Here is a 13,226-nt window from a genome sequence, read left to right on the forward strand (position 1 = left end):
CGCTTTTTCACGCTTCCCTCAAGTTTTCCTCATTCTCACGCGTACTATGCAGTTTTCTTACACCTCTCCGCCTTCAAATTATATATCGTAGGATTACAATGGTTTTGAATATTCTGAAGCGCTCTGTATAATACTTCTGTTGTACAAAATGCTGGTGTGGTAGTTGCATTTTAAAAAAGTAGTTCGAATGGTCTACATTGTAGTTAGACTGTGCCATTAGTAGGTAAAATGTCGCACTTTAGCATCAGTATGGAAAAGATGGCAGAAAAAACTGTATACTTATCAATAAAATGAGAAAATCTTATAAATTGTGATTGAATAAGCTAGTAAAGTTAGTCAATTATGGATGTAAGATGACTAAAAGGCAACAAATTCAGCCTTAATTACATTTCAAGGATGTTTTTCGTTCTCTACTAAATCCGAAAGCATAACGCCATGGTAAGCACTAGCGAAACGTCCAGTAAAAACGTGTGCCATTGGTTTGGTCATTTAAAGCTATCTAGAATAATACTCCTTTTATCGGCGTTGCTATTTTTATTACCGCTCATTACGCATTACTACCTATCGATGGTCGAAAGTAACTCTGTACATATAGCACACAGTGCCCATTCGCATGTAGATTTACCAGAAGATTTAAATTACTTAAATGACATGGACTTAAAAACGAGGGTCGAGGAACTGTACAGGATTAAGGGATCCGTTTCCAGTGAACTGCGTGATATGGAGAGCAAGCGGCAAAAACTACAGCAGGAATTACAGGCGTACACTAAAAACATCGAGCAGCTCAAATTCGAACTTAATCATTACCAGACGGAATTGAATCGGCTAAAAATATCGGTGGAACAAGCCCAAGTGGCCCAACGAGAAGCCTTGGAGCAAAACACGCCGGAGTTAGCATTACCGAAACGTCTCACACCCAATCAGTTACCGGCAATTTATCCGTCGTTATCTAAGAGTGCGGTGAAAAATTGTCGAATGTTCTCGTGCTTCGACCATTCTCGCTGCGCCCTGACGTCCGGATTTCCCGTTTACTTATACGATCCGGATCAGTTCACCGTGATGCAGAGCAATTGGGACGTGGACGGTTTCTTGAAGACGACCTTAAAACAGGCGTTGGGCTACAACCCGCATTTGACCGGCGATCCAAAGGAGGCGTGCGTATTTCTAGTTCTCGTGGGCGAGGCTTTAAGGGACAGCGACGAGATGACGGATACTTTCGGCGGCGGTGTCAGTTTACCACCGTTAAACACGCTCGCTCTGAGGCGACTGCCGTATTGGGGCGGCGACGGCAGGAATCACATTTTGTTAAATTTGGCCAGACGGGATCTGTCTGCCGCGTCCGGTGATATATTTGCTAACGTGGACGTTGGGAGAGCCCTAATAGTGCAGTCTACGTTTTCGTATCAATTGTTTAGAGCCAATTTTGATCTAATCATATCACCAGTGTTAGGCCCTCCTGGTAAGTATTTCTATTTAAAGATTTTGTCTGCTTTTTTGTGTTTAGTTCTAGAAAAGCCTTACATGGCATTTTTCCGCTGGATTAGTGGTAATAATTAGCAGAGTGACATGTGAGATTTATGCATTGCGATCCTACCAAAACTTTTTAGATTTTTTCAGAGGCTTTTAGGCCTTTTATAGAACCTTTTTATGTCTTGCTAGAGCATGGTATAGCTTTTACACTCCCTTCCCTCTGATATTTTCGAAAGGGTCTCTAAAACTCTGAGAGGGGATTACAATAAAACTCTAACCGGATGATAAACAGCTCTGGAAAGCGGTTAGAAGGCTGTGGAGAGCTGTAAAATGCTCTGGAGAAGCTCTTGAAAACATGTAGAAGTTTTTCAGATTCTTTTAGTGGTAAAACTCTTTTTATGGGAAGGTGTGGAAAGACTATAAGACTTTGAGGAGCCTTGATTGCTCTAAAAGTTGCACTGAAAAGGCTATCCAGGGCTTCCGGGAATCCCCAAAATGCTTTCCAGACTTTGTTTAGTCTCTTCCTGGAGCCTTGTGTGTTTTTTCCAGGACTAGACCAGTCCTGATAGCTCTGGAGAAAAGATAGAATGGTCAAGATTTTCAGGAAAGTTCCCTGAAAACTCTAGAAAAACAATAGAGCGTTTGAGGATAGGCTTAGGAGCTTGGAACACTGACAAGCACTTATTAATTCTGGGAAATCCTGTCGACTTTAGAAGGCTCCATAGTCTTGGTAAGTCTGATTTGCAGAAAATTTCGAGGCAAATTCTCCATAATTGTGTAGGCAGTTTTCTTAGTGTTTTCCAGTACCTTGCTAGTATTGGAATAGGCCCAGACGGCTCTGGGAGGGGAATAAAAGACTTTGACAGCATAAAGCTCTGGAAAGCGCCTAAAAGGTTTTGGGGAGTCTTCCTTTGGATATTTGAGCATGCTGGCGACTTGATATCCTTGAACACGTTTAGAAGGCTTTCCAGGGTTTCCTTAGATGTGTCCAAAAATGCTGTGATAAACACATAAGGCTCTGGACGTCGTGTAGGCTTTCTAGAGTTCCTTAGCACTTGTCTTACCAAAACGTGCTTAAGTCCATTTCCAGAGCTGTTTAGATATTCCGGAGTCTGACTCCTCCAAAAATATGTAAAGGTTACCCTCGAGGTTACCTGTTTTTCGCTGATACTATCACAGATATAAATACAGGGTGATTCCTATAGTACCTGCCACCGTTTGGGAGCGTATAGGGGGTGCCTAGGGGAGTATTTTGATATAGGACACTTGGGGTCGGAAATCTAAAATAAGGGCGCCAGAACCAAATTTATCTTCTGGAATTTCACGCCTGTATGTAGGCAACCCAACCGACCGACGTTTCGCGCGGAGCGATGCAGAGCGAGTTAGCGCGAGGAAGCGACATGGGAGGGAAGGAGGGAAAACGACAGTCAAAAGCAATAACGTTTACAAGTGTTCAACGTGGCCACCGTTGTTCTCAATGCACTTCCTACATCTAGCCAACCACTCCCCTCGAACTCGCGTGAAGACTCCTATGTCCTGGCGAACAGCCTCTCCGGCCATGACGACGCGCGCAATTAAGTCCTCTTCGGATTCGACGGGAGTCTCCTAGACGTGCGCTTCCATCACACCCCACAAGTAAAAATCTAATGGGGTGATGTCGGGCGAGCGGGCAGGCCACTCCACCGCACCTCCACGGCCGATCCATCTGTCCGGATAGGTTTGGTCCAAGTGTTCCCTCACCTGCCGCCCGTAGTGAGCAGGGCACCCATCGTGCTGGAACCAGTGGTCCCAGTACAAGTTCACTGGAACATCCATTAAAAGTTCTGGTAGCACCTCGCGCAGGAAAATCAGGTAATTATGGGCATTTAGACGCGGAGGGAGGATGTAAGGCCCCAGTAGGTTGTCCCCCAGGATGCCAGCCCAAACGTTTAAAGAAAACTTGTCCTGGTATCCTCGCGTAAACGTTTCATGAGGATTGTGCTCCGCCCAGTAGTGGCTGTTACGAGGATTGAAGGTCCCCTCTCTTGAGAATCCTTTCTCGTCAGTAACTAGCACGCTCCTCAGAAAGTTCGGATTAGCTTCTTCCTCCTGGACGACTAAGTTGCAGAATTCCAGCCTCCTTTCATGGTCACCCGGCCGTAACTCTTGCACTTTCTTAAACTTATAGGGGTGTAAGTTGTTGTTGTTGGCGATGTTCCACACTGTGTGTTGACTACAACCCACCTGATCTGCTACAAGTCGAGTGCTAGTACGCGGGTTTGCCTCGAAACGTTCCAACACATCCTCCTCTAAGGCATTTACCAACGGGCGATCGCGATCACGGGCGCTAGTGGGCTGCGAAATAGGAGGAGGTCGGTGTAAACAAACAAACTTTTCGAAATGGGTGCTTAAATGACCCAAGTATCGATGTGCATCACGAATCTGTGTGTAAAGTTAAGCCTCCGTCAGCTTACCTGCAATTGCCCTGTCTCGCACAGTCGGAAGTGAACTTCTTGAAAGACCTGTCTGCAGGGTAACTGACGGTTTGGATACCGCTCAGCGTACGCTCGTCGTGCAGCTCGTGCGTTACCATTTGCCAATCCGTACATGAAGTGCATGTCCGCGTATTCCGTGTTAGTAAAACGTGCCATAGTGTTTATTCACTTGATACGCGTCGTTGCAGACGGGATTTCGTGGGTTTAAACAAAATTCTGATCAAGTGTCAGCCACACATCGCCGCCTGAGATCGCTCCGTGTGCACCGCCGGCCGGTTGGGTTGCCTACCTACAGGCGCGAAATTCCAGAAGGTAAATTTGGCTCTGGCACCCTTATTTTAGATTTCCGACCCCAAGTGTCCTATATCAAAATACTCCCCTACGCACCACCTACACGCTCCCAAACGGTGGCAGGTACTATAGGAATCACCCTGTATATTACAGATGGATCATGGCATGTTAAATTTAGGCAACTGTGGTTTGGATTTAAGCATCTGGTGAGTTAAATCCAAACTAAATTAGTGTTACGCGGCGCCTACAAGATGGCGCTGTAGAATGAATAATTTGCACGTGTTTTATTTATTTATTATAAATAACGTCCTTCGCAGACGTCTTAAAAAATACAGGACTGGTGTCAAAATTCAAGTTTTTTTAAGAGCGCACCTAACAAATGTATTCTCGACTTAATCGGAGGCTGTTCCCTGTAACCCATTTAACTAATTACAGTTAATTATACTTATCCAAATAGTCGGAATCTTCGTAACGAAGCGCCCAGCTTAAATCGCTTCTTGATAACAGGTGTTCGTCTACAGAGTGATCATTAAAACTGGTATTTTCCAGCCGAAGAACGGGTGCTTCGTTACAAGAATGTACAACATGAATAAAATATACCTATAATATGCATTTACACATATCCCCGCATCAGTGCATTCAGAAATTAACGCATAAATATACTACTATTAGGTACATGACCTAGTAAACATTCCTTTACTTATTTATCTATATCAAATTACATTTTGGGCCGGTATTATAAAGCCCGCTTGAACGGAGATTGGCGTTCAATCGTAGTTTGAGTGCGATTGCGCGTATTATAAACGCCGCTTGAGTCTTAACCAGAGCTCAATCTCCGATTGTAGTCAATCCGTCAATTTTCTCGGGTTTTGGGGGCCCAAACGGAGATTAGGCGCGCAAACGTGTAAAGAATTAAGGTGATCATAACCAGTTTATTTTGTTTTGTGCCATTGTTTCGATTTATAACGAAAAGGAAATAATTGGAATTGGACGTGCAAAAGGTCGGTTACTGTGGGCAGTTAAGCAACGATGACTCTTCTACTCTTCAGCAGAGGATGAGTTCATTAGAAGAAGAGCAGAAATTTTAAAGAACGTGTTGATCATTTCGGCAAGTGGGATGAAGAGGAATTTGGGCAGAGATTTCGGTTATCCAAGGATATTGTTTGATCCCTAGAAAACAGGATTAGAGCACTAATTGCCCCCCAAACAAACATTTTGCGCAACTGGGTGTTTTAATTAATTAATAATTGCCCATCAATGGTGAGGCTGTCGTCACCAGCTCCAGCTTCATTACCTGTGAGGTTTTTCACACAGAATGATTAGGGATATAGATGCAAACAAAAAACTTATATCTGATGATATCCTGATGCATAACCTTGTTCTTGGTAGTAGAGGCGTCTGCCCTTTATTTTCAAATATGACTGAACGCAATCCGCTTGCTGATGGGCGTCCGCGTCCGTAAAAGCCACTCGCTTGTTCCCTTGTCTGTCATTGGCACAGTGGCAGGCAGAATAGCGCTATGTAAAACGATTTCGCAAGGGGATGAACAGATTCAACACAGTCACAGCGGCAGCGGCAAATGGCACAGAAACGAAAAGAACGAACGGTGCGGGCGCGATCGGTGCGAAGAACGTCATCACCTGTCAGCTGATGCATCGGCGACTGAAAATTCTGCGCTCTGATTGGTCCACGGTTCGCCCGCAGTGTTACCATACTAGGGATCGTAAACTCAAACGGAGATTCACCAAACGCTTTTCCAACGGTGTTTATAATACGCAACCACTCTCAATCTTGGTTTGACGTTCAATCGCCGATTGATTAATCTCCGCTTAAACGGTGCTTTTATAATACCGGCCCTTAAAGGTAAAGGCAAAAATGAGCGTGGGGGTCTCTTGAGAATTTACGCATATTTGAAGAAAAAATTTTTCCACTTAACCATGAATCGTGCGCCCTCTAGCGACAAACTTGAAAATAATTTCCAACGATTTCTTTTGTTAACCATATCTTTTCCCTAAGCTGTGCAATTAACGGTTCCATGGTCTGAGGACACCCCGTACATTGGGCATAAAGGATGGAAGACTCTGAAAAACGATTTTTTTAAATGAGTTTTAGCGCCCTGGCATCATACAATTTTTTCCCAAATAGCACTAACGCAAAAGTTTCATGAACTTATTCGAAAGACTTTCTTTTTCTGTGTACAACCTACACAATTATGCTTGTGTTATTAGCTTATTACAAAAAAATTGAAAATTGTGCAAGGAATTGAAATATGCAGTCATTGAGGGGACATCCTGTCATAAAATTGTGTACACCAGATATCCTTTGTATACAAGATAACCTCGGATATCCTCAGATATCCTTGAGTATATCCCTTGATATCCTCCGATATTCACTGATATGCATGGCCTTCTAAAAGTATAGTAAAAAGTGATTTGAAACCTCGTTTCGAACGTCTAGCCTAGCGAGAGGTCTATAGGTATAACTACGTACTGTGTAATTAGTAACTGGATTTATGTGAAATAGGTAAATAAGTAAGTACGTGAGCAATAGTTACTATACCTACAATAAACAATAATAAATTTTTTATCTTATAGCAGATGTTAACTAAATTAACATTTTAATAGGTTTGAATAAGTAGGCAACTCGCTCTTTAACCGTAAGGATAGATAAAGTGATTGCTTTAACCGCAAGGGTAGATAAAGTGAAACAAATGATTGTGCATTCTAATGACATCTGTCATTCTGATTAAAAATGGGACGCGGAGCACGAAATAAAATGAAGTTGAGAATAGAATACAATATTGTTTCCATGGCAGCGACGGAACATAAGTTTGCTATTTTTGACGTCGAAATTAAATTCAGAATTTTCTTAAGCCTAATGATTTATTTGGCTTCTGCTGTAAAATAAAGTTTTGTATTATACCCGACGATAAAGGGAAACTAACCATCTCAATGGTTAAAACATTCCTTTATCGTCTTGTATAATAAATATTTAAGCTTCCAGCAACATAAATATTTTTATATTTGTAAAAAATACATTAAGAAAAAAAACAATAAATTCTCTATCGCAGAATATAAACACAAAAAAAAATTGTCAAACAATAAATACGAACACGCTGTATACCTATCAATAATAATTTCAATTACTGAATTTTCTTAAGTGTTTTGTACTTCTTTTTTATATTCAGCAAATCATTTCTTTTGATACGAAAAGGATCGGTGCCTATTAGGTCTAGTGATATCCTCTACCTGTTGCCCCCTCGGGGGGTTGTATTTAAAAAAATGCTACTTTGATATAAACCATCCTGTATAACAATTGCTATTTCGTTTCATATTCTAGTTTTCGAGTCATTTCCCATCCACATACTAACCGAGAACAACATTGATTGACTTTAGAGCAGAGATTCTCAACCGGGGGCTCACGACCCCCACTGGGGGGTCTCAGAACTTATCCGAGGGGGGCGCGAAGTACGTGGAAAAAAATAAAAACAATTATTGTTATCGCTATTTCTTTAATAAAGCCACACAAAACAACTATTGTAGACGTTTTGATTATGTATTTTTAAAAAAATTATAATTCATAGGGGGGTCGGCAATATCCTCAACCTAAAAAGGAGGTCGCTGTGTCTAAAAGGCCGGGAACCACTGCTTTAGGTAGGATTAAAATCTAAATCTGATTTAAATCGTACCTACAAGAGGTTTTATTGTTTTAATGACTTCATTTGTTGCCCAATCTGACTACCCTAGGCCCCCCTCGGCGAAGTTGTGTTTAAGTGGTGGGGGTAAAATGTACCTATAAAAATATCTTGTAAAAGGCTCACAATATCGAAAACATAGTCCCCTGGGGCATTAAATACTGCATTGCATGAGACCAGACGCTTATTTTTTGGACCGTATTGCATGACATTCAAAATGAGCATAGCTTTAGCCATATAATATGCAATGCCAAGCTATATCCCAACAAACCGTATTTTGTCCGCTTTTTATATTATGAAACCAACCACTATGGGGCAGCACCGACGAAATAACAGATTTTGCGAGAACCTTTTGCTTACAGTTTTACGGTAAACAGGAAACACTGCATAACCTAAAACCCACTGTAGAAATCTACAGTTTTACCCTAGCGGTTGGTTTCATAATTACCAAAAACAATCGAGCACATTTGTAATACTTTCAGGCGGCGACGTTTGGCAAGAGTGCGTCCCAATGCTTCCAGCGCGTAGAAAATATCTGCTATCCTTTCAAGGCGAAATGAAAAGGAACGTCAGCAAGCGATCGACAGCTTCGACTTACATTTACGGCATCGACGACTCCGACCTCGTCAACGGCGACAGTTACTATTACGAGCTGGACCAATTCATCGTCGGGCATTTGAAGCAAATGGAAAAGACGAGTGTTTCCGATAGGTTTTATTTCGAATTCGAGTGCGTACCCGCGAACGACGATAACGGCCACGTTGGATTGCAAGACTGGGCGCTGTGCGGTACCGATAGTTCTCGCAAGGCGTACCTGAAGGATTCGACTTTCGTTCTAATTTTTGCGCCCGCGACCAACGAGTATGTTTCGACCACTCTTCTACAGGCGCGAGTTTACGAGGCGTTGCGTTCCGGTGCGATTCCCGTTGTTTTAGGAGGCGATCAGGTGCGACTGGCTTACGACGAGGTGATTCAGTGGAAGAGGATCTGTTTGTTTCTACCGCGCGTGCGAATAACTGAGCTGCATTTTCTCTTGCGAACTTTTCCGGATGCCGACATAGTGGTCATGCGCCGCCAAGGGAGGCTGATGTGGGAGAAGTACCTGGCTTCGGTTCAGAGCACTTTAGACACAATTATTGCGATACTTCGGGATCGTTTGAATATTCCACCTTTGCCTGTCGAAAACGTACCGGCGATGTCCATTTTTAATGACACCTTTCAACCGACGCAAGTCATTGTTAATGTTGATGGGGAACAGGATGAGAGTTTGGGACCGATCGAACCGCCGTACAACACTCCGTCGTACCGACGGAACTATAGCCTCTTGTTGACTCAAGGTCACGAGGTGTGGAACGATTGGGGTGATCCATTCCATTTGTATCCGACGTTACCCACCGACCCTTTGCTTCCTTCCGATGCCAAGTTCTTAGGCTCAGGGCGAGGATTTCGTCCCATTGGCCAAGGTCAAGGTGGAGCAGGCAAAGAGTTTTCGGAAGCACTCGGTGGTAATAATCCGCGTGAACAGTTTACGGTGCTTCTGTTGACTTACGAGCGCGAACAAGTGTTGCTAGATTCGATCGCGAGGCTCAGAGGTCTTCCATACTTAAATTCTGTGGTGGTAGTCTGGAACTCCCCCAAGCCTCCCAGTCCAGAACTACGCTGGCCGGATATCGGTGCGCCCTTGCATATAATCAAAGCCGCGCGCAACTCTCTAAACAATCGCTTTCTGCCATTGGACAACCTAAAAACTGAAGCAATATTATCAGTTGACGATGACGCGCATTTGAGGCACGATGAAATTTTGTTCGGGTTTCGGGTGTGGCGTGAGCATCGGGATCGGATCGTCGGATTTCCGGGCCGCTTCCACGCTTGGGATCTAAACACTGGTAGCAGTTGGCTGTATAACTCAAACTATAGTTGTGAATTAAGCATGGTATTAACTGGTGCCGCTTTTATACACAGACATTACTTCCATTTGTATTGGAAGTGGTTACCACAGGCCATTCGCGATAAGGTCGACGAGTACATGAATTGCGAAGACATAGCGATGAACTTTTTAGTTAGTCACATTACAAGGCAGCCGCCAGTTAAGGTCACATCGCGATGGACGTTTCGGTGTCCTGGATGCCCACAAAGTCTGTCGGAGGATGATACCCATTTTCAAGAACGTCACAAGTGCATTAACTTCTTTACCCAGGTAAGCTGTTATGCGCAAACACTATTTTCATACCGCCACTTTTTAGGTCTTTGGTTATATGCCACTGTTAAATACGCAATATCGCGCCGATTCAATATTGTTTAAGACTAGGATTCCACACGATAAACAGAAGTGTTTTAAATTTATATAAACCAACATTGTGAGAACTTTATAATTTATTTATTGCGGTAACCTGATTAGAACTAGTTATTTATTGTGATATTGAGTAATGTGCCATTTTAATTGTCATGTCTAATTTTTAATTTTTTATTAAAGAAACGTGTAAATATAAACTAACCCGCCCGAAAACGTTGACAATCACCGGCTAAAGGTATCATGTTTTTACTTTTAATTTTCGAATGGCCGATGACTGAATTGTTTAAGGCAAGGCCATCTTATGAAACGTTGTCAGATGACTTAAGATTTGAATTCTAGGAATGTCTACCCAGGTCTAGGAAGGGTCTTTGGAATGGGATTGGAGAGTACAGTTAGTTCTGCACAGGACCTACATCTTTCACAAAAAGGACTGTTAATCTTCTGGAAAGGGCGTATAAAGTTCAGAAAAAATCCGAAAAGGTTCTGAGGAGAGAGTGAGACAGTTCTGGAGGGCACTATAGTGCTATAATTACCCACAATGCTCTGAAAGCATCATGAGCTCTATAAATGACTTGGAAAGGGCCTAAAGAGCTTTGGAAATCATTGGAGAGGCACTTGTAGACAGTGGCGTATTTACCGAGGGGGATTAAGGGGATATATCCTCCCCAAGGAAGAATTGAGTTATCATCATAGCTATTAGGTATTTAGGTAATACTCCGCTCCGCCCACTTTAAAATAAAGGCAATAATATATAGGTATATATAGAGAGCAATTTTGGTTTTCTTATAGAATGTGGCCTGTAGAATCCATAATTTCAAACAGTTCCAAGATCGGACTACTAGATTGATGGATTTATGGCTCAGTGGTAGAGCATTGGGTTATAAATCTGGAGGTTGGGTGTTCGAATCTCGGTTGAGGTGAATTTTTCATCTGTGGCGGAGATGGAAATTACCTTTGACCAGTTCCGAGCATTCTACCGGCTTCTCCGAATTAGGTTTTCCTGCAGTTTTCCTAATTCGTAAGGTAAATACCGGAGTAGTATAGACACTTAAACCTTCTGCAGAGGCACCTCTAATAGCATTTCGGGTCACTGCTGTAATTGGGCGCATTCGGTTGAGGCGCTCAAAACAAGAGAGGGATAATAATAGATCAAAAGTTACAGCCCTTGAATTTTTTGTCGAAATTGGTTTTTTGCCCATAACTTTTGATGGAGACGTCTAATCGAAAAGTACGAATCGTTTTGGATTCTACGCACGCCAAATTAATAAGAAAAAGTTTTTTCCCGAGAAATTTTTGGTCAGTCGATTTTTGGTAAAAAAGGAAGATTTATACACTGGCCTTTTTTTGCCCCGAAAAAAAAAATTGTCTCAGATCGACCCGGAAAAAAAATTTCCTTATAGAATGTGGCCTGTAGAATCCATAATTTCAAACAGTTCCAAGATCGGACTACTAGATCAAAAGTTACAGCCCTTTGAATTTTTAGTCGAAATTGGTTTTTGCCCATAATTTTTGATTGAGACGTCTAATCGAAAAAGTACGAATCGTTTTGGATTCTACGCACCCAAATTAATCAGAAAAAGTTTTTTCCCGAGAAATTTTGGTGCAGTCGATTTTTGGGAAAAAAGGAACGTAATAAACTGCCTTTTTTTGCCCAGAAAAAAAATTGTCTCAGATCGACCGGAAATACGCACTGGGTAACTGTATGTGCCACGAACTTGTTTAATCCCCCCCAGAATAAATTTCTACGTACGCCACTGCTTGTAGAATATTGAAAAGCCTTTTAGTGTTTTTCTTTTAATTTTTAGGAGCTAGAACTCTTTGAAAACGCTTTGGTATCGGCGCATGGAGTTATATAAAGCTTGTAAAAGGTTCTTTCTCTTTCCAAAACCATATTAATTGGTTGTAAGTAATTCCTTTCTTTTGAGCTGTCCCACTCTGTATATATGTTACCGGCAAACTGCGAAATCCGGCATTTTGCAAAATGCCTAGGCATTTCGCGAAATGACGAATGCAACAGGCAAAGTGAGAAATGGAGCTGGCCTGCCTTTCTTTAGGGATTTCGCAAAATGCCCATACATGCAGGCAAAGTGCGAAGGCTTCGTCATTTCCCACCGATTGCGGATACAGCGTTGCCATTGGATCGTAAACGACGCGACGATTGCGATTGTATTTAAGTACTCGCTAAATATTGCGCTCACGTTTAGACTGCATTTCTTCTATGGGTTTTTCTGGCTTTGGATTTACTGAGGAGAATATATCAGATTGGGGAAGGTATTAACGCGACAGTTTTACGTTTGGCACCGCTGTACGCGCAATCTGTGGAAAATAACCAAGCATTTTCACATTGTCTGAATGTTTAGGCATTTCGCGAAATCCCTAAGGAGAGGCAGGAGAAGTGCAAACTCTAGTTCCATTTCTCACTTTGTCTGCTGCATTGGTCATTTCGCAAAATGCCGGATTTTTACAATCTATGATGGTCCACACATTTTAAGGGCTAGCAACCCCGCAATCTTTAGATGAGGAAAAGTCTGCGCCATCTGGAGAGCACGAACCCTACTACGTTTGGTATTATGGTTTTAATGGCGGTTGAGAAAGCATCGTTCCGTAAACATTTGTGTTGTTTAATGCAGGTAGTAATCTTTGCATTTCGTTATAATTTATTTGTGTTCTGTATACAACATTTTATATTTGAGTATAATTTTCCATCTTTGTTTTTGAAGTTGACATGATTTAACCTCAATGCATCAGGTGTATGGGAAACACCGTTAAGCTTTATTGTTTCAAATCTTTTTTCATTTTTAATGAAAATGTTATTCAATTTATGTTTTGATTACTTAGTCTTTGCCCCAAGCCCCAAATTAAATTTTTAAATGTTCACCATTCTTTTAAACGTGGAAGTTATCGAACTGTTTGATGTATGCACTGACTTGTTTGTAAACTAACATTTTCTCCATGAATGAGGCGGTCACGGGGTTGGTAATTAACTGTAACCACATTAGTTATG

At 42.0% G+C, this 13,226-nt stretch overlaps 1 protein-coding gene across 1 annotated transcript; it reads left to right on the top strand.

Annotated features, from left to right (window-relative positions):
- Positions 1 to 228: 228 nt before the first annotated feature.
- Positions 229 to 10,423, top strand: LOC116171124 (exostosin-3). The gene is made up of 3 exons (XM_031487809.1): positions 229 to 1,459; positions 8,412 to 10,126; positions 10,173 to 10,423. The coding sequence occupies exons 1-3, from the start codon at positions 436 to 438 to the stop codon at positions 10,275 to 10,277; spliced, it is 2,844 nt and encodes a 947-aa protein (XP_031343669.1). The 5' UTR covers positions 229 to 435; the 3' UTR covers positions 10,278 to 10,423.
- The last annotated feature ends 2,803 nt before the right edge of the window (positions 10,424 to 13,226 follow it).

This window comes from Photinus pyralis, unplaced genomic scaffold (genome assembly GCF_008802855.1).
Source record: "Photinus pyralis isolate 1611_PpyrPB1 unplaced genomic scaffold, Ppyr1.3 Ppyr1.4_LG5, whole genome shotgun sequence".
NCBI classification, from domain to species: Eukaryota; Metazoa; Arthropoda; class Insecta; order Coleoptera; family Lampyridae; genus Photinus; species Photinus pyralis.